The sequence below is a fragment of the Suncus etruscus genome, chromosome 2, assembly GCF_024139225.1.
Source record: "Suncus etruscus isolate mSunEtr1 chromosome 2, mSunEtr1.pri.cur, whole genome shotgun sequence".
NCBI classification, from domain to species: Eukaryota; Metazoa; Chordata; class Mammalia; order Eulipotyphla; family Soricidae; genus Suncus; species Suncus etruscus.
In genome coordinates this window covers 123,432,604-123,458,971 of record NC_064849.1, presented here as the reverse complement: position 1 = coordinate 123,458,971, position 26,368 = coordinate 123,432,604, and the positions used below count along the sequence as shown (strand labels likewise).

Genomic DNA, 26,368 nt, shown 5'->3' with positions numbered 1-26,368 from the left:
CTTTTTTCTTTCTTTTTTCTTTCTTTCTTCTTTCTTTCTTCTTTCTTTCTTTCTTTCTCTCTTCTTTCTTTCTTTCTTTCTTTCTTTCTTTCTTTCTTTCTTTCTTTCTTTTCTTTCTTTCTTTCTTTCTTTCTTTCTTTCTTTTCTTTCTTTCTTTCTTTCTTTCTTTCTTTCTTTCTTTCTTTCTTTCTTTCTTTCTTTTCTTTCTTTCTTTCTTTCTTTCTTTCTTTCTTTCTTTCTTTCTCTTCTTTCTTTCCTTCTTTCTTCCTTTCTTCTTCCTTCCTTCCTTCCTTCCTTCCTTCCTTCCTTCCTTCCTTCCTTCCTTCCTTTTCTTTCTTCTTTCTCCTTCCTTCCATCCTTTCCTTTCCTTTCCTTTCCTTTCCTTTCCTTTCCTTTCCTTTCCTTTCCTTTCCTTTCCTTTCCTTTCCTTCCTTCTTCTTTTCTTTTCTTTTCTTTTCTTTTCTGCCACACACATCAGTGCTCAGGATTTATTCCTGACTCTGCATTCAAGCTTCACTTCTGATGGGCTTAGGAGACATATATGGTGTTGGAGTTAGACCCTTGGTCAACTATGTGCATGGCAAGCATTGTAAGCCTTGTACGATCTCTCTGACCCAAACTTTGTTCTTTAATCATAGAAGTCTTGTGGTTAGAGTAGGAAATAATGTAGAACTCAGGAATATTTCTTGGTTTGGGGATGGGGGGACATATCACATATGGTGTTGCTCAGGACTTTCTCCTGGCTTTGCTCTCAGAGATCATTCCTGATGAGGCTCAAGGGACTATATAAGGTATTGGGGATCAAACTAGGATTGGCTGCATGCAAGGACAGACATTCTACCCACTGCATCATCTCTCCAGTCTCAGGACTTAGGAATCTATCAAAGAGTAGCCAATCATTTGCTAGCGGATGAGAAATATACTTTCATCTGTAATTAAAGGTATCTTTCAGAATAACAGTAATGTTTTGCCAACTTTTTCTCAGAAACTAAAAATGTATCTTAAGATATTCTTAAGAGTATTAATATCTTAAAATATTCTGCTCTCATTTTTCCGTGGTGGTGGTGTTAGAATGTTTGAAGCTTCTAAGACTTATAAAAGAGGAAAGATGATCTCAAAGAACTTTCTCTTGCAGTATGACAAGACTCCCTATTACTTTCCTGCCTAGTGCCATTAATGGCAAGATTTTTCAACTTTGAAATTTGATAGCAACATTGATAGTTCTTCTTACAAGATCTTTTCAGATAAGAAGTTTTTGAAATTGTTGTGTTTTTTTTTTTTTTTTTTTCGTTGCTTAGCAGACCCAGTGAAGAATTTCATTCTGTTGGGAATGTTTCTGGTGATTCAGTGCAGGTAATGACTTTTTTCTTCTGAGTCAGAGATGAAATACTTCCCTTGGTCTGATGAGTTGAAGATGCTGCAGGGCGTTGTCTTCAGGATAAACATGGTTTTAAGATATAGTGTGACTTTCCCTTGAGAGAAACCCCAGTCCAGTGAATTAAATTTATTTACTGAAACATTTGTTATTCTGACTAGAGATTTCTTATTCCTTTTCTACTGAATTTATAAAACTTTTAACTTATCTGACTGCCAAATTCATATACTACCAATTAATGTTTTCATTGATAAAAAAAAAAACCTGACTAGAGACTGAGAACCATAGTATGTCCTGTTACAAGGCTTTATGAGTCTTTTAGTAGTAATGTATGCCAGGTGCCTGATGAATAGACTTTCTGTTAGTGTGGGTTGCTGGGACTGAACCCAGTGGTCTCAGTTGTTTTATTATTTAGCTGTTAAACTTTTCACTGATTTAAAGATTCAAGTAAGAAATGTGTGTTCTTCCATTTGGGATATTAGGAGGGTGATGTGGGGTCACAACAGGCAGTGTTTAGGGATTACTTTTGCTTTGAGCTCAGGGAATACTCCTTGTGGACCCAGAGTATTAACAGAATGCAGTGCTGGGAATTGACCAAAGCTCAAGGCAAGCACCTTAACTGCAATAACATCAACTTAGTCCTATATATTCATTTTTTTAATTTTAGTCATGTGTTCTTTCACCAATGTTAGACTAAAAGTTTGAGTCTCAAATTTTATCATGTATCAGAGTCACTTAGGCAGATAATTCAAAATTAATATTGCTAAATTCTGCTTCCAGTCTCTGATTTAGTTGTTCTGAGGGAGACTTCAATGATTTGCCTTTCTACCTTATTTATGGATGAGGCTGGTGAAATTGATTTGGGAACCATACTTTGAAAAATGTTGAACTAGACACTTAGAGTTTTTAATTATTAATTAAACAAATTATTTAAAACAAAATAGCAAGTCTGTTTAGGTAATAATCCACCTTAAATATGCTCTTAATGATAGATGGTTTCACTACTCAACTATGTAAGAAACAAAATTTTATGCTTCATAAAAATCTTTCCAGTGCCCTGTTTCATTTGCTCATCTTCAGTATAGCAACATTAGTAGGGAGTTACTATCCCTTGTTTTTCTAAGTGAAATTCTAATGAAGTAACTTGCTCAAATTAGAATTTCAACCTGCTCTCCAGTGAATTTTTAAGTATAACATTTCTCTCTCTCTCAAAAAGAATCCCTTAAGCAGATTTTTTTTCACCAGTTGGCATGCTCAGTTGGCTACATGATTCATCCTTCCTCAAAAATGTCTCCTTCACAAACTTTTACTTAAGCAATGTTTTTCATATATCTGTTAGAAACAAGGATTCACTTGAAGAATTCCTTGATTTAATGGATTAGAAGCTGTGGTTTGAACACCAGATTTTACTTATTTATTTACTTATAACATAGTTCTAAGTAAAATAGTTTTACTTAGAGTATATGATAGACAGAGATACATTCAAGAGAAAATGTGAGTCTAAAGAGGAAAAGAGACTGAACCCATATTTATAGTAAAGAAGAAATTACACCATTTGAGATAGGGATATGGGTGATCTCCACAATGGGGGAATGCAATTACCTGTCAGATTTTTAAATTCTAAATAATTTCAAATCTAGTCATTGCTAAGAAGTTTATCCTTTAAAGCCTGATTAAAAGGTGGTTGAGAGTCTTCAAGTAGTTTGCATTCAGTAGGCAAACACCCTGGGAGCACTACTAATTTAAGTGTTATTAATTGATGACTTTTTTGTTTGTTGTTGATAGTGTTGATGCATTTTGGGGGTTTGTTTTCTTTTTTTATTTTTGGTTTGAGCCACACCGGGCAGTATTTAGGGCTTACTTCCTGGCTCTGTGTTCAGGGATAACTTTAAGTGGGGCTTAGGGAGACCAGATGGGGTGCTGGAAATGGAATTCAGGTCAGTTTGTGTGCAAGGCGTATGCCTTAAGTATCATACTATCTCGCTAGCCCATAATTGGTGACTTGTTGATTGTGATGATTAATGCAATTAGATGTCAGTATCCAGGTTGGAAAGCTTGAGAGAGACATCTAAAAGGGGGGTTTAAAAATGTGGTGAATTCCAATTAATTTTACTACTCTTGGTTCCTATGGCCATTGGTCTTGGATGTGCCCTGAGGAAGATATTTTTTGTGCTCAATTTCTTGACATGTTTTACTTCTTACCCTCATAGATCATTTACAATCCTGTAATAAATGCTTTTAAAATGAATTAAAATTGTGTTAAATATCACTTCTTGACAGAAATCAAGGAAAATTGTGCTAAACAGATTTTTCAAAGTCCTTCCTTCTAATTTCAAGTGTATGTGGTACTTAGTGAGCTGAATAAAATAATGTAAGTGGTTATATACTTTCAACCAACTTTAATTTAGATATTTAAGTCAAAATGTAATAGGCATGCAGTTTGTGTTAACGTCAATGCTTCTTTTTCTCTTTGTGACTTATAATTCTAACTACAGAAAGGCCTATTGTTTTTAGGAAGTGGTGATTTTATTGAAGAATGAAAATTAGCAAAATGCAGTGGCATTCAGGATCATTTTGCCACTTGTTTTCTGTGTATGTGTTCTTATTTCTCACTCTCTTGACCATTCCCTTTCTGTTTCCATAACCTTCCCAACCTCTCTATTATCCCCTTATTTCACACAACCAGTACCATTTAGAGTAAAAGCTTCCAAGCCATTTAAAACTGAGAGTCCATGCTGTATTGTTACATTTAACTTTGCACCTGTTTGGTCTTTTAGTTAAAAAAAAAACACTAATAATGCTTTATTTGTGGTGCAAATAAAGGTCAGAAACATATAGATACTTTGCATATGTTTGAAATGTTTCCTTTGAAATATAGTCTTTGATACACTTTGACCCATTTGAAGTAAATGTTGTATTTAATATCATGGAAAGAGACATTCATATACATTTCTTGCTTAGGGTCTTGGTGATGTTTAGAGGTTTAAAATGAAGACTTTTCTAGATGAATAGGTAAATTTTACCTTCTTTTCTACATTAAGCATTTGTTCTGTTGTTTTAACACTTTAAAAAATCTTATAGTTAAGCAAAAAAAAAGGGGGGGATAGAAGAAATTATACTTAAAAGACTCCCTGATACAAAATACTTGTTAGCTAACAAATTTATGTAATAAATGCACACTAGATTGTTACTAAAATACTGCTCATATCATCTCACAAAACCTCCCTATGCAGATTGCACTGATTATTTCTGCATTTTTCAATGATAAAATATTAGCTTCATGCTATATTTTGTGTCAATATTATGTTTCCAAGAATGATACAACTCAAGCATAATGTGCACTTCAGGGTATAATTTATTGTAAAAAAAAATATATATATATATTATTAGAAAAATAAAAAGCCATCTTAAAGCTAGTACTAATACTGTGTCATGGAAAGAGTGTAATTCTCAATGTCCCAGATAAAACAGAGGAAAATTCTTTATGTTTTTATTGATGTCCTTTTAATTTCTTTGCTAATTTTAAGAGGCCTACCATATTTTAACATTACTAATAACTGGCATTAATAGACTAACAGAATGGGATTCAGACAAACAAGCATCTTGCAGACTTGACTTTTATTGATACAATAGCAGTAATGGTGACTGGCATTTGTATTACAGCTTATAAAAGACAGATGTAACTTTGACAGAGACTCAAAATGGAGAAGTCCCAAAGTGGAGCAGACAGAGGAAAACAAAATCCAGTCGTCTTTTTGAAATTCAAAATAGACTTGATTGAAATTGTGAAAGACATGAAGAAATTGAATCTTATAACAAATTTGAAGTAGTTATTAGAAAAAATATCCTAATGTTACCTTTTCAGGTTTAAGTGAAAATATCAGATGGAAATGTGAGTTTGAATACTTAAAAGTACTTTTAGTCATTGCTTTTCATTTTACTTTGAAAAGCATAATTATATAATTGATTTTAAGGTAAAAAAAAATCTCTTAAAAAAAGAAAACTTTCCAGGGGCCGGAGAGATATCATGGAGGTAAGACTCTTGCCTTTCATGCAGAAGGACGGTGGTTCGATTCCCGGCATCCCATATGGTCCCCTGTGTCAGCCAGGAGCGATTTCTGAACGTAGAGCCAGGAGTAACCCCTGAGCGCTGCTGGGTGTGATCCAAAAACAAAACAAAATAAAATAAAAAAATACTTTCCAGAGCCCAGAGAGATAGTACAGTAGGATATTTGCCTTGCATACTGCCAACCTAGGTTTGACCTCCTGCACACCATAAGGTCCCTTGAGCTCTACCAAGCATGATTCCTGAGTACAGAGTTGATAGTAAGCCCCTGAGAACCAATAGGTGTGGCCCAAAACAACCCTCACACCCACAAAACAAAACAAAACAAAACAAAACAAAACAAAAAAAAAACAACCAAACAAAGAAGTAGTAGTATTTAGTCCCTGGGATTGGAGTCACCACATTATAGGATGCCTGTGAATACCACAGATCCCAGAGGTCTGTGCTTGGAGCCATAATTTTTACCTAAGTTGTCTGATATATAACACGCTTTTAGAAAATTCATGTTCTTGTTATATGATCAATAAGTTTTACTTATCTTTATTCATTTTCCCAACGTCACTTCAAATTTTTTTAATTTTATTGTATATTTTTAATATAAATTCACCTTTCTAACTTCTTGAAACCAGTCTTTGATATAAAAGTTTGTTTGATAACATGAAATTCTTAGCTGAGGGGAAGATATCACTATTAAATTCAAAACATTCCTCCCACAATTGCTGTTTTCCTCCTCTTGCTTTGCAATTCTCATTTTCGTTGCTTGACAGAGATTATAGTCTCTCTCACATGATTGGAGTCTGGGTACAGTTGAATACTGACTTGAAAAGCTTGGGCAGTGCTAAAATCAAAGTTGAGTGCATTGTTGTATTAATTATCTTCATGCTTCGCTTCACAAAACTTTTGTCCAAAATAAACCTTTTATTTGGGAGAAGGGCACTATCAATATTATTTGGGGCTTACTCCTAACGCTATGTTCAAGGATCACTCCTGCTGTTCAAGGCTCACTCCTTCAGTGCCAGAATCAAACCAAGGTACCCTTAACCTTGTGCCATTTCACTGAATCCCACAGTAAACATTTTAACAAACATAATATTGTGAATCTTTACAAGGTATAAAATTCATTTGGAAAAAAAAATAAATCCTGGAACTTTGGATCCAAGACAGGTTTTTCTATATATTTAAAAGAAAAGCTTCTCTATTGGTAGATAAAGTTCTTATACTTTCAGTATGGTCACTATAATTATTTTTCCTTTTTTTAAGTTTTTTATATGGTTTGGGGGCTCATTGCTGGCAGTATTTGCACCTAGAGGTGTTGGAAGATTACCAGGCCAACCCTCAGAGTATGTACTGCCAGGGTCAAACAAAGTTGCTGAATCACATCCTCAGATGTGATTGTAAAATCCCAAATCAAGCTTCTACTAAAGGTCATGGAGAGTCCTTCTAGTCCTTTTCTTTACATTAGGAACGTTGACTCTTATAAACTCTGGTCATTAGATAATATTCTGCTGGTGTCTTAACTCTTTGATATTTCCCAGGCACCAGCATGAAGTGAAGCATTGAAACAAAGAAATCAAGCAGATGACTGTTCCAGACTTAATACTTTATAACAGGAAAAAGTAGACACAGGAGGAGAGAAAATTGAATAATTGAATTGTGGAGGTAAAGAAGATAGAACCTTAATAGAAATTTAAATCTGGGGGAAATATTAGATGTGTTCTAGATTAGTTCCTTTCATAAAGAAAAATGTAAGCTTGCTTAGTATCTCTTACTTACCTAAACTACCTAGAACTCAAAAGAATGTAACTAAACATAACAGAAGTTAATTGGGGGGCCAGAGAGATAGGATGGAAGACGTTTACCTTTCATGCAGAAGGTCATCGGTTCGAATCCTGGCGTCCCATGTGGTCCCCCGTGCCTGCCAGGAGCAATTTCTGAGCACGGAGCCAGGAAAAACCCCTGAGCACTACCGGGTGTGACCCAAAAACCACAAACAAACAAACAAACAAACAAACAAAAAAAAGTTAATTTGAAGAAAGCCTACAATTAAATTTAAGTGAAAAGGACCATATTTAATGACATCTTAGATGTCTAGTTGTGATCCAAAAAGAAATGAAGATTAAAGAAGGGTGAAATCACATCAGCCTAACAGAATAAGGGGGCTATGAACTGGAAAGTATTAAACTTAAAAATATGTTCTTTTATAGATAAGTTATCCTTTGGGGGGGGGTTGGGTCACATCCGGTGGTGCTCGGGGGTTACTCCTGGCTCTGTACTCAGAAATTGATCCTGGTAAGCTCGGGGGACCATATGGGATACCAGGAATTGAACTACCATCCATTGTGGGTCGGCTGCATGCCAGGCTACCACTGTGCTATCTCTTAGGCCCCCAGATAAGTTATCTTAATGGCATTTTGCCTTATTGTCTCTGCCTCATTTTGAGAAATCTCATTAAGGGGTTACTGCCAATGTCTATGAGTAGTAGGAATACCTACAAGAATTGTGTGACTTCAAATAAATTCAACATATGTGTATCCTACCCTACCTTCCCATTACTAAACACAGTTACTTAAGGAAGAAAATAGGTTACTTGCAAAAATAGCATTGTTTTCATCTTCAGTGTCCCCTTTTCCCTCTAGTTTTGCTTAGCAGATGGGAAGACACTAGGAAAGAAAGGAAGCCCTTGGAAGATAAAAACTAGAACGAGGCTCTTCACAAAGAAGATTATGGCATGGAACTGATTGGTACCTTGGGTGCCAGCTGTTAGATCCAAGGCAGATGGGCTTGCACTGCCCTGCAAATGCTTGTGTCTGGCCAATAATCACACAGCACAACAGCCAGATTCCAGCAGAATGAAGGGCAGAGCTGAGAGACTTTTTTTTCCTGGCACTGGTTACTCTTTGGATGCTAGCTGCACTGAACATTTAAATTAAGTTAATATTGCTGGCCATATGTTCTGTATACTGTGGTTATATAGTGTTGTCTTGGTTGCTAGCTACTTTGGATGCTGTGGTAAAACAAATTGTTGCCTTAACCACCAACCACGTTGTCAGTACAAGCTCTAACTTTATCCTTCGTCCCTGCCTTAAGAAAACCATTTCTCAGGTAGAGATGATGAGTGATGGCTTCTTGGATAAATAACCTGGATGTTAGTTAGCCCTGAATCTCAAGGATATACGTATACCATCTTTCACTTCTTGACTCTCTTGCCCACCTATAATTGTTGAGAGCTCATTCAACAATCATTCATTTTAAAGTTCAACTAATAATGGTCTATAATTAAAATGCTAGTTTTTCTGAGTAGACCTGAGAAGACTTAGGACTGTTTTTCACTTGTAATAGACTTCCTCCATATTCATATCACTCTTTCAAGTGGATTTCAAGTAGTATTTCTGTGTACTGAGTGACCTTGCTCTACTTTTTAAAATGGTGAGGTGCCCTAAGAATAGCAGTATCTTGCTTGCCAACTATTGTTACTACAATAGTTAACAACTGAACTAATAAAATTATTTAAGTAGGTGAGAAGAGAGAGAAAGGATATAGGAGTAATGAGCAGCTTATAATGAAAGCAGAGGAGGGAATTTAAAATAAGAAGCAAGACATTCTATGGTCTCTGAGGTCTTCAGTCAGATTTGTTTCTGGGACTGTGGCTGCTGAGTAAAATATCCTGTTTTTTGCTTGAATCATCTGTTGGAAGAACCATCTCAATGTTGGAGTCCAGACAGAACTCATATGCATTTTGATGGAGCTCTTGTTTATTTTCTTTAGTATATATATATGTGTGTGTGTGTGTGTGTGTGTGTGTGTGTGTGTGTGTGTGTGTGTGTGTGTGTGTGTGTGTATACTGGTCTAGAATCTTAAAAAGATATTGGCTAGGAATGTTCTTAGTAGTATAGCACTCAAGTCTAGAATATGTGAATCTTTGGATTCAATAACCAGCATGAGCACAAACACATGCATTCAAAATACTAAAAGCTATTTCTTGTTAATAGCAAATTGGTTAGTATCTTCCTTGGATATGACAAAAAAAGTTTTTGGTGGATAGATCATTATATGTAACTGTCAACTCATAGAGGAAAGTTAAATGTAAGATCTGAGAATTTTAGCTTACAAACTGGAAACAAAGATTATGTTTCCTTTTAAGAACCATCAGGAGGGGCCAGAGGGTCAGAACATCCTTGCACAGAGCTGACACAGATTCTATCTAAGGCATTTTATATGGTACTCTGAGCAGTACTAGGAATGATTCCTACATGCAGATCCAGGAGTAACCCCTGAGTATTACTAGGTGAGGCCACCAAACAAAAGCAAAGAACCATTAGGAGACCAAAGAGATAGCATAGTGGGTAAGACCCTTGACTTGCATTCAGCTGACCTACATTAGATCCTCAGCATCACATATGCTCCCCTAAACCTTCCAAGAATGATCCCTGAGAGCAGGCCTAGAATAATCCCTGAACATCTCTGGGTGTTAGTTTGCAAATATATATTGGTTAATAACAATCTGTACTTACATTTTGTAATATGATGGAATTTTTTAAGATGGAAGAATGATGGCATTAAAAAACACAATTAGTTTTTAAGTTGACCAGTTAAATTCTATAAAGCACCTGTATACTTCTAGTGTTTATGAATACTTAGGCACTAAAATTTTGTTTCTATTAGGCATATACTGAGAGGTCATATGGACATTTTATGGTTTTGATTAGAAACTATACGTCTTTAGATTTGAAAGCAAAGTGACTATGTATAACTTGATGTAATGATTCCCAGGGTTTAAATAAACTTCTTAGCAATGTTTTACAGATTACTTTGAAGAAAGCTTTGTTCAAGGGGTTTGATGAAATACAAATATTTTTAAATAATTAATTTTGTTTAAGTTATTTGCAGTCACTCTGTATGTGTGTTTCATGTGTAACCTGTATTTTATAATTCATAAACTTAAACCAATACTGAATTTCCTTAATCTAGAAGTTTGGGGGGGTTATTTTATTATATTTGTGTTTGGTTTGGGCCACACTGGCAGTGCTCCAGGGATTATTCTGGACTCTATAACCAGAAATTACTCATGGTAGTTCTCAGGGTACCATATGGGATACTGGGGATCAACCTTGGGTCGGCCACATGCTCAGCAAATGCCTGTCATTTTCTCTGGTAAATATACTATCACTGATCCGCTAATTCAAAAGTATGTTTTAAAAAATAAATCTGGTTAGGTTCATTGGTTTAGAGTTATTCTGTTGCTATTGACTTAAAAGAAAAAAGGGGGAAAAAAAGATACCTATAAACCTGCCAAGTTTAAAAGTTGGAAGGAGATTTGTTTGTTTTTGGAGGAAGATAGTTCAATATTGTGGAAGATTTGGAATAAAATACTGGTATAGTCAGTTCTTGAGTGTGAAATACCACACTATCTAATGTAACTTTTTAGAAGAAAATTAATAAAGATGAATACAAGAAGCAAATACATTTTCAGAAAATAGAGATTTTCAAGTTATTCAAGTACTTTAATTTTTACTTCATAAGAAATCATGTCCTAAAATTATGAGACTAAAATGAAGCCCAAAATACCCTAATTTCTAGTTGGTAAGAAATCTGGAAGGCATAACCCAAATTAAGTCAATTGGTAATTCTTAGTCTTAGCCCAATATCTCATAAAAAGCTCAGTGCCTTGTATTTAGTAACTAATCTCTATTGAATGAATGAATGGATGAGAGAATGAATAAATGACCTACAAACCACACTGATCTGGTATTTTTAGTTCATGGAAAAGTTTTATTTTGTCTTCTGTGGTTTTTTTGTATTTTATAATTTTTAGCAATAAGTGTCATGTAGCTAAAAATGTTCAAGATATGCATGGCAAGAACTACCTTAAAATAAAATATAAATCTCACCTCTAACAAAGAATAACTTATTTGTGACTCAATTGGCAGAGAACTGGCATGTACATTAAAGGTTATTTTATAAAATGAATGTATTTATATATAAACAACATTGCTAGGGCAAATTTAAAGTAAATAGAAGTTGATATTAACCTGCAACATCAATTTCATTGTAAAGTGTGGAAATATCTATCATTTGGAAAATAGCTAAGATACCATCTTAATGTCAACTTTCCTGTTGCAATTATCATTTTTAAAAATAATTAAACATGTAAAATGTTGGCAAGGTTTTAAGTCCTTTGTGAAAGTGGGTGGTTTGTTTTCCCTTTCCAAATAAAATTATATTTGAATGACTTTTTTTAAGTGGACTTATAAAAACAATCTCCTACTCTCTTTGATAGAAGCAAAATATTAAACCCAGCTGGATAGATAATCTGAGCCACTGTGGTAATTAGTAGTTGAATTCTGTGACGAATGGTAAGATTTTTGTCTAGGTGCATCACATGGATTTAGTTATCTGCCCACTGGAATGACACAATGGGGAGATATCTGGTAAATATGGTGGAACATCTGTGACTAGATCACAACTATGCCTGATGTGAATCATTCTTCCCTCAAAAATCTAAAGTTTAACAGTTAACAAATTCCAAACTGCTGTTTAATAAACTTAGATGTTTGGCTTATTTTAGACCCTGGGGAGGAATGATTGTACCACTTATTCTAAAGCATTTTTCTCAGTAGGTTATTCAGTTATATGTGAGACCCTTTCATCTAAGAAAGCAAAAGAAATAATTGACAAAGTTATTAGTAACCAAACTTGGCCACAATCAGTAATAATTTAGACCTTCTTTAGCTATTTAGCACCACCTTGGAAGCCACAGGTCTTGACAGTTGGCTTTATCTGGGAATTAGACATCCCCGTTTTTAAATTCAAAGGACCTCATCAAAAAATCATGTCAACTGAGGCTCTCCATCCTGCAGAATTTCTATGATACTTAAAGGTGCTCACTTCTTGGGGGAAGCAAATGGTACATAACCCTTTATATGACAATTTTCTTCACTGAATCATCCTGTTTTACCTGAATTTCCCTAACCTTGGTTTAGAGTTTTTAGAGTACTATTAAAAACAACTGGAAACAAAGGGAAAAAATCCAAAAAAGCAAAAAACAAAGCTTTATGTGAGTCTAGTTAGGTGTGAAGCTGTGGTCTCCTGGATACTGCTAAAGTTGCTTATACAACTCTTTCTGAGTAATTTAGCCTACCTGTTTACATATACATATATATGTATAAATATTTGTATAAATATATATAGTGTGTAAGTAGCTTAGTTTGTATTTTTATTTTCAGTTTCAGGAGTCACCTGCTGCCTCTATAGGATCTGAGCATTTAGATTATCTTGTCATTTGACTCTTTCTCTATGTCTTGATTTACCTTTTGTTGCTTTTTTTGATCCTTGACATGAAAAAGAAAATGAACTTATATAAAGTCTATTCACCAGGACTGTTTACAGCAAGTGTACTTGTGTCTTTGTGTTTTGTGAAATGTTAACAAGTGGTGGATATCTTTGCTAATAACTAATAAATATGTATTGAGAATTTTACCTATTTTATGATAATTTTAGTTGTGACAAATAGATCACAGATAAATTTTTAAGAATATATAAATATACTCCAAGTTAAAATTTCATAATAAGAACATATCTGTTTGACAGTGGTGTACTTACTGAGAGGCCATCTTCAATCAGGCCAACACATATATGGTTTGAAGTTCAATGAAGCTCCACTGCCATCTTTAAATCGCAGAATTTGTGAGCTTTTAGAGAATTAAATCTATAAATGGTAAGGGAAAAAATGAAATGTGTAAATGTGATGTTTGTAAAGACTAAGTTGATAAATCTTGCTGTATAAAATATCAAAATAAGAAGTTCAAGAGATAGTACAATGGATAAGGCACTTGCCTTGACCAGAGTTTGATCTTTGACATCCTATAGTATCTCCTGAACTCTGCCAGAAGTTCCTGAATGCAGAATCAGGAGGAAACACTGAGCATAGCTGATTGTGACCCTTAAATTTAAAAAATAAGTGGATAATAAAACTTTTCCTTTGCTTTTATTTTTAATAAGTATTCAATCACTATTTTCTATTGAAATGGCCATTGACATATTTTATCTGTTAATTGTTTCAGAAGTGACATTTTTTTAGAGAAAAGCATGAAGAATATATAAATGAAAATGCAATTGCTTAAAATCACCAAGACTTTCTTTCCTGAAATTAAATGGTTAACGTTTTCAAAGATGAGCAGAATAATTTCGCATACAGTTATAGCATAATGACCAAGACTTCTCTCCTTTTTAGACGAGCAGTCAAGAATGCCTGGAACAGATAAAGACTGCTGTGAGGTGCTGCTCCTCACAGAGGAATGCAGGCCTACAGAATGAGGAGACAAGCTCCTCTCCAGTTAATCCTGTCCTCCTTCTCTCAAGGTACCCAACGACAGGAGGTGGTTTGTAAAAGGCTGGATGACAACTCCATCGTTCAGAACAACTATTGTGACCCTGACAGCAAGCCGCCTGAAAACCAGCGTGCCTGCAATGGGGAGCCCTGCCCACCTGAGTAAGTGAGGGTGAGAAGCATTTCCGGCAAGTTCCAAGAGCCAGACCTTATTTCTATCCGAAAACATATGTTCATATGATATTTAAAAATATTAGAAAAAGGAGTACAGTTGGATGTCAAATCACAAAACAGAGATTCTGCCCCTCCACTTTGGTTTATTTATTTTTTTGGTGGGGGAAACATCTAGTGATGCTCTGAAATCACTCCTGGAGGTTTAGGGAGCAAAGTGGGGTGTTGGGGATCTAACCTGGGTCAGCTGCATGCAAGACAAATTCCCTACCTTCTGTTCTATCTCGCTCACCTTTTTTTTTAAATTTTTTAAATTTTTTTTATTTATAGGTTTTGGTTACTAACTTTAAGGCAAGAACTACTTAGTGTTGGAAATACTCGTATTTCGCAGATCTTTGTACAATTTAACAGTTTGCAGCTGATGATGCCATGATAATCAGCATCAGCATGTTTGTTTGTTTGTTTGTTTGTTGGAGGTGGGGAGCATAGTCAGGGATGCTCCTGGCTCTACACTCAGGAATCACTTCTGGAGGGGAATGGGGGACCATATGAGATGCCAGACATCTAATTAGATTGACAGTTTGCAACCCTTCCTCTTGTGCTACCTAGTTTGGCCCCCATCATTTTTAATAATATGCAAAATAATCATATCTATGATCAAGAGAGATACAATAGATTGCTGTAGAGTTCTGTGTTTTCCAGGACTTTTATCTATCCTAAAATTCTAAAAAATTGTAAAAATAAATCACAGTTTAAAATTTTTTTAATTTTTATTTTGATTATAGTGGCTTACATATTTTTCACATTAGTATTTTAGGTACATATTAACATTGAATCAGGGGAATACCCACCAGCAAATTTGTCGTCCCCCTTCCCCATTACCTTTCTGCAACCCACATCCCCCACCCTCACCCCCTGGGCTGCTAGAGTAGGTGGTCCCCTCTTTGTCTAGTTTACTATGAGTGGTCATACATCTGTTTGGTCCTTGTGCCCTCCCTTGTTTCTCCCTCTATTTGAGAGGCTAAGCTAGATAAATCGAGTTATGTGGTTTTGTTTGAGGAAAAGAAAAGCAATAGAATGGGGGTAAATAATAAGAAAAAAATATTAAAATATGCTGAAAATGCTAGGAGTCCTTCTAGTGGCTATCAACCTCAGTTTGAGAGAGGACATGAAAAAGGTAATTGAAATACCATAACAATACAAAAAGAAATGTCAAATTAAATATCCAGTGAGCCCTACAGCAATAAAGAGAAGCACTACACAATAGTCTTGGTTCTGAAATCAAATCATGCCGGAGTGCAAAAAGAAAGAGAAAGATAAGATAAAATAATATAAAATAAAAGGGAGACATCAACTTCAATATCTACATCAAAATAAGGACGTCAAAAAAAAACACAATCAATATATATGTGTGTGTGTGTGTGTGTGTGTGTGTGTGTGTGTGTGTGTGTGGAAAAATGATTATTTTGTGCTTTTTTTTCCTTTTTTTTTCTTTTTCCCCCTGCATAGGCACAGTAACTATTGGGGATATTATAGAGGGAATTCCCTTGGCCTAGGAGATACAGGGTTTCTCCATCCTTGAAGTATACTGTCATGGGATTAACTATAGACTCCTTGCATGATCATTTACTCTCCCCTCGATGCTTTTGTGGTGTATGAAAGACTTCTTCTTTGTCATGGATGGTAAAATCAGACCTCTGTATCTAGAGATCTTGGTGACTGTGCAGCTCAAGGAATGGCGCTTATGATGAAGGCTTTCTTTGTGGTTCTAGCAGTGCTTTCATTTGCTCTCAGTTTTGCATGTCTTCAGACTAAAGCTTCTATTCTCTAAGTTTGGAGCATAAGCATGCAGGTGTAATCCACTCAGTCCTGACTGATATGGCATTTACAGCTTAATATAAAGATAGAGAGAGAGAAAGTCCATTCATCTTAATGATGATTGACAAAAACTAATGTTTAAAACACAGCACTCACTTTAGTGAGCTCCACTTTGAGCTGGATAGATAGTATAATAGGTAGGAAGCTTGCCTTGCATTCAGCCAACACAGATATGATCCCTACCATCCCATACCATCCCAGCACTGCCAGGAGTGATTCCTGAGTGCAGAGCCAGGAGTAACAAGCATTGATGGATGTGGCCCCAAAACAAGATAAACAAATAAAAGTATCCAAAGGCAAAGAGCAATGATAAGGTGAAAAAAGGTAAAGTTGCTGAGTTAATACTGAAAATACTGACCTGTATAGGGATTTTGCCTGGTAAACAACCATAAGTTAGCATGTATATAAATAAACCTGCTCATTCATGTTTGAGAAATTAAAGTAACCTAACCATTATCCCCTTGGTTAACTGATTACACCAACCTGAAATTCAAAAGGGAAAAAGAGAGTGAACAAATGAGTTTATATATCCCAACCAAACTGGACAGGGAAGTTCTATTTTGAAATAGCTTTTTTTCTAAATGTAGTAAAATCTTCCCCCAAATTGCAGTTGCATGATAAGGAATTCAGGTTCCAAATCTGTTATAAATAGTTTTGTCCCTGTTCAATACTATCCATGCACTTTCACTATCCAAGATCAGTGTCTGCCTAAAAGTTTGAAGATTAAAAGAAACCATTCTCATTCTCCTTTAGTCTCTTGAAAAGATTTGGGGAAGGTGAATATTAAATAAAAAAAATAAGAAATCTAAAAATAATTTTTTTGTGATCGGTTAAGAGTGTTTCTTTTTTTATATAATTATCTTTATTTAAACACCATGATTACAAACATGATTATAGTTGTATGATTACAGTCATGTAAAGAACACCCCCCTTCACCAGTGCAACATTCCCACCACCAATTTCCCAGATCTCCCTCTTCCCCACCCCCCTACACCTGTACTCGAGACAGGCTTTCTACTTCCCTCATTCATTCACATTGTTATGATAGTTTTCAGTGTAGTCATCTCTCCAACTGCACTCATCACTCTATGTGATGAGCTTCATGTCCTGAGCTGCACCTACCAGCCCTCATCTCTCTTGTCTCTGAGATACTGTTAAAAATGTCTTTCATTTTTTTTAAAGCCCATAGATGAGTGAAACCATTCTGCGTCTTTCTCTCTCCCTCTGACTTACTTCACTCAGCATAATAGATTCCATGTACATCCATGTATAGGAAAATTTCATGACTTCATATCTCCTGATGGCTGCATAGTATTCCATTGTGTATATGTACCACAGTTTCTTTAGCCACTCATCTGTTGAAGGGCATCTTGGTTGTTTCCAGAGTCTGGCTATTGTAAATAGCACTGCAATGAATATAGGAGTAAGGAAGGGATTTTTGTATTGTATTTTTGTGTTCCTCGGGTATATTCCTAGGAGTGGTATAGCTGGATCGTATGGAAGCTCAATTCCCAGTTTGTGAAGGAATCTCCATATCGCTTTCCATAAAGGTTGTACTAGACGGCATTCCCACCAGCAGTGAAAAAGAGTTCCTTTCTCTCCTCATCCCCACCAGCACTGCTTGTTTTCCTTTTTTGTGATGTGTGCCAATCTCAGTGGCGTGAGGTGGTACCTCATAGTAGTTTTGATTTGCATCTCCCTGACGATTAGTGATGTTGAACATCTTTTCATGTGCCTTTTGGCCATTTGCCTTTCTTCTTTTTCAAAGTGTCTGTTCATTTCTTCTCCCCATTTTTTGATGGGGTTAGTTGTTTTTTTCTTGTATAGTTCTGTCAGTACCTTGTAAATTTTGGATATTAGCCCTTTATCTGATGAGTATTGAGTGAATAAATTTTAAGAGCTTTAAAATCTAAGACATTGAAAATGTTATATCTATTTTTAATATAATTACTATATAATTAATTACTTAAAACCCAGGTATGGGGGCCAGAGCTATGGTACAGCAGCAGGGCATTTGCCTTGCATGCGGCTGCCCAGGATGGACCTGGGTTCGATCCCCTGGTGTCCCATATGGTGCCCCAAGCGAGAAGTGATTTCTGAGTGCACAGCCAGGAGTAACCCCTGAGCATCACCAGGTGTGGCCAAAAAAAAAATTCAGATATGGGAGTTGGGGCTATAATAGCACAGCGATAGAGCATTTGCCTTTCACTTGGCCAATCCAGGACAGACCTTGGTTTGTCCCCAGAGCCAGGGGCAATTTCTGAGCACATAGCCAAAAGTAAGCCCTGAGAGTCACCGAGTGTGGCCCAAAAAAGCAAAAAGCAAAAAAAATCCAGGTATGGGAGTCCAGGTGTGGTCATACAGAAATATAACCAAGACATTTATTTTTTCTGCCAATTACTTTTTATAAATTTGTCTCAAGAGAGACTGAAAAATGATATAAAACAAAGTATTACTTAAAAACTATTGGTTAATTTTGTTCCTTCTCAGGTTTTCAATAACTTTAATATATTTTTATTCAATTGTGGTCTTAATCCACCAAGTTAATTCTCTGACCATTAGGATTCATAACTATTATATTTGGCTTTTGAGCAAACTTTTAAGGCTTAAGACCTGTGTGGGCTCAATCATACCTGTTAATTTTGGTCTCAACTTTTTTTTTTATTTACTTAAGCTTAAATTGTCCATTGGGATTTCAGTGACTGGTCATTCTATCCCATAAACAGTGTGAGGATTTTATGTTAAAACAATTTAAAGATAATTGACATATTTTAGTTACCATAGAAGATTAAAGTTTTCTTTTTTTTTAAATAGTGCATCTGATTATTCTTTCTTTATTTTATCTTTATTTAAATACCGTGATTACAAACATGATTATAGTTGTATGATTACAGTCATGTAAAGAACACCCCCCTTCACCAGTGCAACATTCCCACCACCAATTTCCCAGATCTCCCTCCTCCCCACCCCCTACACCTGTACTCGAGACAGGCTTTCTACTTCCCTCATTCATTCACATTGTTATGATAGTTTTCAGTGTAGTCATCTCTCCAACTGCACTCATCACTCTATGTGATGAGCTTCATGTCCTGAGCTGCACCTACCAGCCCTCATCTCTCTTGTCTCTGAAAGTTTTCTATCATTTTTCCTTTCATAGTTCTGAAATACGATGTTATATACTAAACTTGATTTAAATGTAAGAAATTGAGAAAATGTAAAAATAAAAGTGAAAAAGAAAGAAAATTTAGGCTAATAATCTTGTTATTTGAAAAGAGAAAAAGAAATATATTTATAATATAGCTACTTGCCATTTTTAATTGCCATAATATTGGTTTGCACAACACAATTTTCCACCACCAATATTCAATATACCTAAAACACAGCCCAGTGGGCTCCATCTCCATTGCCCCTCTTCTAAACTTAGTTCTGCCTTTGGAGCCCAAAGATTTGTTTTCATTTGATTTTGTCTGTTCCCTTGCTTTCCTGCTTGATGAGTGATATTAAGTTGTTACTGGTCTTTATTAGTCCACATCCTCTTGGTTCCTTTTAAGTTTCTTCTGGATTTCCTTGGATTCAGATTTTAAACAGGAAATCTTAATTCTTCAGCAAGTTTGTTGCATGTGAGATTCCTAAGTAGACACTGGTATTATATAGGTAAAGAATAATAGAAAGACTACTGAATTTAATAAGAACCATAAATAAATGAAGAGGAAAAGAGATGTTATTACAGATAATATGTGATAACCATATTTAGTTTCTGAAATATATATTAAAGCACAAAATAATTTGAAATCAAAGAAGTAAAAAGAAGGCAAAACATCCATAATTCTTACATTATCACTTAATCCCTGACAGATATATTTCTAGTTTTTGTCTATGCAGCCTTATATATTTATATACATAGCAAAATAGTATTGTACTACTTATTATGCTTTATAGTTGCTTCTCAACATATTTTGTGCATTAAACATCTTCCACAACATTTAGTACATGTCATTGTTTATTTAATTGGTTTTCCACAGTATAACAATGTTGGCTGTCTCCTAGCTTTTGATCCTGTATGAATCCATAGCATGAATATTAACATCTGCTCTTCTGCTTAATGAATAGAAATAGTTTCTGGTTCAAATGGAAATATATGTTAGTCTTTGAAGCACATTATCAAATTATTCTCCAAAAAGAATATATAAATGTATATACCTACTAATATTATACAAGAATATTATTTCCCTAATGAGCAGCACTATTTAGAATTATTTTAAAAACCATCTTTGACTACATTATATAGAAAATAGAATTGATGACTAATTGATGTATTATTTTGTTTGTTGGATTGCTGGTGGGCCAAAGATATTAAAATTTTTGTTGAATGGCCATTGGTATTCTTACCTCTCATGGTCTATTCCATTTTAAAATGAAAGTACTTATAATTTTGTTATTGATTTACATGAACTTCTAAGGCTCTAAGGAAGTTAACTCTTTTACCTGCTTCCAAATATTTTGTCATGTTCTTTTCATATTATTTATGGTATTATGATCAATTTTTGTTAACTAAAGTTTTAAAATGTTATATGGAAAACAATTAAACTCTTTCTGTCAATTGGCATAATGTTTAGAAAATGTTATTCACTCAAATGTTGTACTTCTAGGAGCCGGGGTGATAACATAGTGGTAGGGCGTTTGTCTTGCATGCTTCTGATCCAGGACTGACTTTGATTCGATCCCCAGCATCCCATATGGTCCTCCAAGCCAGGAGCAATTTTTGAGTGCATAGCTAGGAGTAACCCCTGAGCATCACTGGATGTGGCCCCCAAAACAAACAAACAAAAATCAAATGTTAAACTTCTAAATGTTCTTTTTGTTTTGATTTTTTTGGGAGGGTTTGGTTTGGTTTAGTGCTCAGGAGATGTGGGAGCCATTTTCTGGGATTCTCAGTCAGCACTGCTCGATAGTGAAGGCCTGAGGAGGTAACACAGCTTAGTTTTGTGTTGCCTGGGCTGTCTCAGTGGTACCCAGGGCCTCTAGGATCACACTGAATAGTGCTCAGGGACCTCCAGGCCTATTCACTATGATGCTGTGGAGGCCATGTGATGCTTTCTGATCAAAGTAGGATATAGAATTTACTGAGCCATTTAACTATCTTCCCAGCCCATAAAGTTAATATATATTTTTAATGTAAACAAAATTTATCTGAAACCTATCTATATGCTTGGCAGAAGGTACTTACATGGCACTGACTTTCAAATATTATTGTTTTCTCTATACCATTCATTAGTTAAAAATCAATAAATTTTTTATCAGAATGTCCCTTTATAAAACACTGGAATACTGCTAATATCACAGTCACATTAGAGATCTTACAGAATATGAAAATAGAGTGTAGGAAGATTTATCTTTTGTTTCATAAAGAAAATGTGATGGTAGACTAGGAAGAATAGATAAATCAGGCACTGATGGAGAAATAATAATCATGTTTATTTGGGTGACTTGAAGAGTCAGGAAGCTTTGCTGGGAAGAAACAAATATACTTATAGCAGTGATGTAATTACAAAGAGTATCAGAGTCAAGATGTTTGGGTAATCAGGAATATAGAAAAAAACAAGTATTCTAGACTCAATAGGTAAAAATGATGGGATTTAAAATATGGCTTTGTTGGCTGAAAGATAGTATAGGGGTTAGGGCACTGCTTTGCATGTAGTCAATTGGATTGGATTCCTGGCACACCATATATGGTTACTCCAGGCCTACCAGGAGTGAGTGATCCCTGAGTGTAGAGCCAAGAGTATGCACAGAGTACACCCCAGAAAAGTACATGGCTTAATAATTGGTAAAGGTAAGAGAAGTAAAAGGAAAAAAAAATAATAAAATAATTAGTAAAGGGGAAGTTAATTTTGAAGCACATGACTAATAGGAAACTCATGTTCCCACTTGCAGAAAAGGAGAAAAAACTAATTTGGAATGCAAAAGGAAAAGGCCAAAGAATTTAGTTTTGACTATGATCTTTTAGTGGCAAGAACATTTAGGGCCAGAGAAAAAGTGTATAATGGAGTAAGGTGGTTGCCTTGCAAGTAGCTAGCTAGTACAATATCTGGCATCCCATATGGTCCCCTGAGCATTACTAGGAATTATTTTTGAATGGCGAGCCAGGAACAACCCCTGAGCTTAATTGGGTGTGTTCCAAAATCCAAAGGGAAAAAAATAACAAGAGCACTCTATGTTATCTCATGTGAATACTCATTAGAAACTGATATTACAATTTTTAATCTGTGAAAAACATAAAGGTGAGGACAATACAGTGTGATAATACTGTGCCTAAAAATTAAAATTTTTCTTTGAAAAAATTTCTAAGTGGAAGAAACTGTGGTTTGGGCAAAATGATTTCTTTATCTAAGAACCATCTAACTGAGCAGATACATATAAAAATAGCTATAGCACAAGATCATATGTTAAATACAACAAAGAAATTAAAAGCAAACATGCTAAAAAATGCTCACTCGAAGTTGGGAAAGATTTTTATTGGAGATTCAGGCTTTTGTAGTATATTTTTTATGATATTTAACATTATTATTTTGAGTCATTGAACCTTACCCATAGACAACTAATAATCTGTTATTTTGAGTGTAGAAAAAGATTGATGACAGTCCTTCATAAAACTTCAAAATTTAGGACTTGGGAAGAATCATTGAAATCCTGAAGGCCAACTCCCATCAATTTAAGTATAAGGGGATGCTAATCTTCAGTGATGTTTTTGCCATGCACCAGACATTGCTAACGTGGTAAATTACACTTCAGAGAGTTGGTGGCACTTTCACAATCTAACTTTTTCTATTACATTAACACATTCTCAGTTGCCACAATTATTATAGATTTTTTTTAAATTGGGGAAAAATCTACTTTCTGGACTATTTTGGAAATAGAGGCTTCTGCATAATGTTAGTTTCAATTTCCAGTTAGGTGACACATGAGAAAATTTTCTTTAAATAACATTTTGCTTTGAAAAAAAATTTCTAAAATTAATTGAAAGCTTAGGAAAGTCAGTATCTTAGTAAGTAGCCAATAGTTTACATAATTAGATCTCTGTTTATAGATGCTATTGTCTAATTTTGAAGGATTTATATGTGCATTTATACACTTTTGTATGAACTGTTTGATAATTAGAACTTTATCTTAGGGAAAGAAGCTTGGAAATCTCCTTTTATTTACCCATATTCTAGATCAAATCACCCTCATTGCATTAAGCCATTCCACATTTAGATATTGTAACAGATTCTTTATTTATTAGCATGTAATGTATAGAAAGAAACCTGTGAGCATGAGGCTAATTTAATCACCGGGTGTTGGAAAGAGTTCAGAAATAGCTCTGATATTATTTATTTATTATTTTAAAATTATTTTTTAAATTTTAATGTGGATATATTGATTTACAAAGTTGTTCATAATAGAGTTGTTGCAGGCATACAAAGTTCTAACACCAGTCCCACCACCAGTGTCTTCCCTTCACCAATATCCACAGGTTCCTTTATACCTGCAAGCCTGACCTCTTGGCAAGCCTATGACCAATTTATTTAATATTACTTGCTCTAACAATACTTAAAGAAATGGCAACTAGAACTATCCAAAAATAAATCAATAAAAGTCAATTTCTGATGTTTGATTGCTTAGTGATTTTAACCAATATAAGTAAGACATTCATTTATTTTTTTATTTAAACAATTTTATTACATACATGATTGTGTTTGGGTTTCAGTCATGTAAAGAACACCACCCATCACCAGTGCAACAGTCCCATCACCAATGTCCCAAATCTCCCTCCATTTATTTTTGAAAATATACAAAACCCCTTAGCATGCTAGGACTAAACATACCTTTCTCAATCTAGTAGAAAGCAACTATATGTACTATGTGCCAGTGCCATACTCAGTGCCACATAGTGGAAAGTTTGTCCTGTTTTTCAGATAAGCTCTCCTAATGCATCTTGTGAAATTGGTTTCAAGGCCATGAATTCCTTAAACTATTGCCTGTCCATTTATCTTTGTATCATTCCTTCAAATATGAATTATAATTTAGCTGGATAGAGTATTTTTGTGAGGTATTCATTTTGTTGAGCTTTTACACTTGTATCCTTCATACTCTTCTGGTTTGTTGAGTCTCATTTGATAGATCTACTGAGAGATCTCTTTGTGAGATCTCCTTTGTATGTAAGTCCCCAGCCCTTTTCTTAATCTTGCTGCTTTCAATATTCTGTCTCTATCTGCATTTTGTCATTGGTATAATGTGACTTGGAGTTCTCCTCGTTGGGTCTATTTTTACTGAGCCCTACAGGCCTGTATTCCTCAACTCTAGGAAATTCTGATTGGTTTCTTTAACTATTGTTTCATCCTCACATTTACCTTCTAGTTCTTCAGGGACTCTGATGATTCTTATGTTGTTTCTCTTGAACTCATCCCATAGTTCTCTGGTATATTGTTCATTTCTTTTCAGACTACTTTTCACCTTCTGCTATTCCCTAATGGTTTTCTATTTTTTGTCTCAGAACTCCTGATATTACATTCAATTTTTGTTATACTGCCATTCAGAGCTTCTATAGAGTTTTTAGAAATATTATCTACCATGTTCTTTATTTATATATCATTTCTAATTGTAGTAGTTATTTTATTATTTCAACTCAAACTTTCTTGTGCCTTGCTGACTGGCTATGCCATCATTTATTTAAGCTCATTGAGCAAACTCATTATGATGACACTAAAGATATTATCTGATAATTTACTGTAGTTATTTATATTGGCAGTGTATCATTTTCACTCATTGAACTTTATGGGCTTCTTGTGTTTACTTTTTTAGTTGTCTCGTATTCCTTGTAGTTATACTCCCCAAAAGATGTAAGGGTTTAGATACGATTGCTCTCTTTTTGGTAATGAAAAATAACTGTTAATAGAATGTAATTTGTTGAGTAGATCTTCCTTGTGTTTGAGTAGCAAGCAAAAGGTCAGTAACTATGGTGTGTGTCCATTTATATGGTGCAGTTTGGCTGTGGAGGCTGTTGGGACATCACTAGAAAAGAGGAATTCTGCCTCCCATTCTGGCAAATAGAAGTTCTGCTCTGCCATTATTTAGACCATATGATTCAACAGTTGCTATTCTATGAGAAAATTTTTATGTTCATATTTTCACCACCAGATTTATATAAGGATAAAAGATAAAGAGAAATCAAGGAAATGTCACCCAGAGATGCAAGTATTTAGGGAGTAAAGGTGTAGAAAGTGGTATACTCCAAACTAGAGTGGAGGAGAAAACTGAGATAAATGGCTGCAGTAGTAAAATGGTAAAACTATCTCATTAATTAGAGTATGATTTAATCCTCTGGAGAAATCTGGGAAGGGGTAATTTGATGAGCAATAAATATGTAACAGGAACTGACTAAGAAGCTAGAAATCAGAGTTCACATCAGAATATAAATTGGAGGATGGTTAATACTTTAAACTTTCATATATTTCAACTGAAATGCCCAAGCAATCCATCTAGACTAAGATGGTTAACAATGAAAGAAGACAAAGAATTAAAATAAGCAGGAGTGACAGGTTTCCTGAGACAAATAGTAACATCTACCAAATCACTGCTTTTCCTGAGCTTCTGAGTTTAATTTGAAGGTCTTTTTCCCTCTTATATTATAAGATCTAATGAGATCATGGCTGGAAGTGGTATGACTGAACTTTTGTGGCTAAGTTATACACATTTCTGTTTTATCCCCTAATCTTCATGATGGAATCACTATTGCGAATTGAATCAGAGTTCCACTGTGACTGGCTTACAAGTTATTAGTCTCAGAACACATTTTCCTCTTTACCAAAAATGGCACTAACAGCTTGGGATCATGTTCATTTGTGGGAAGCAAAAATGGAAAAACTATGAAAATCACTTTAAATCTCCTTTGGAAAATGACAGAAAAATGTTAGTGTCATATTTTTTTAAATTTACCATTCTGTAAACGAACCTAGGTTAAAAAATTCATATGTGTTGACAATATAAATTTTAAGTTAGAAAAATTAGTTTAGGTTATTTTGTTTTTGTTTTTTAACAATAATTCTAAATGCTGCTTTCTCCATCATAACTAAAGATAATACCAATAATTATGAACAAAGATCATTGTGGTTATTTAGCTAAATGTAGGCTCAAATTTAGGATTCTACTTCTCTGACTTTACTAATGTATTTTCCACATACAAAACTTGCACAACATGGACTGGAGAGATAGTACAGTGGGTAAGGTGCTTGCTTTGCATGCAGCTGACCCAAGTTAGATCCCTGGCATCCTATATAGATTATAGACCCCCACGCCTACCAGGAAAGATTCCTGGGTACAGTGTCAGGAGTAACATCTGAGCACGTTGGGTATGGCCCTCCCCTGCCCAATGTTTTTTGTACAATGCTCATGCCTTGAATGTATGAGACTCAAGGTTTGATACTTGGCACTGCAAACAGAATTGAATTAAGCACAATGGGCTAAGTTTAGGGATAATGAGAAATTTTTTGTTGTTGTTACTAATGGTGTTGAT

General features: G+C 34.9%; 1 protein-coding gene across 1 annotated transcript in view; it reads left to right on the top strand.

Moving 5' to 3' along the window:
* Nucleotides 1-26,368, top strand: part of ADAMTS6 (ADAM metallopeptidase with thrombospondin type 1 motif 6) — a 267,510-nt gene that overhangs the window by 214,247 nt on the left and 26,895 nt on the right. Inside the window, 1 exon segment of the mRNA XM_049768834.1 lies at nucleotides 13,800-13,929. Coding sequence (XP_049624791.1) covers nucleotides 13,800-13,929 — 130 coding nt within the window.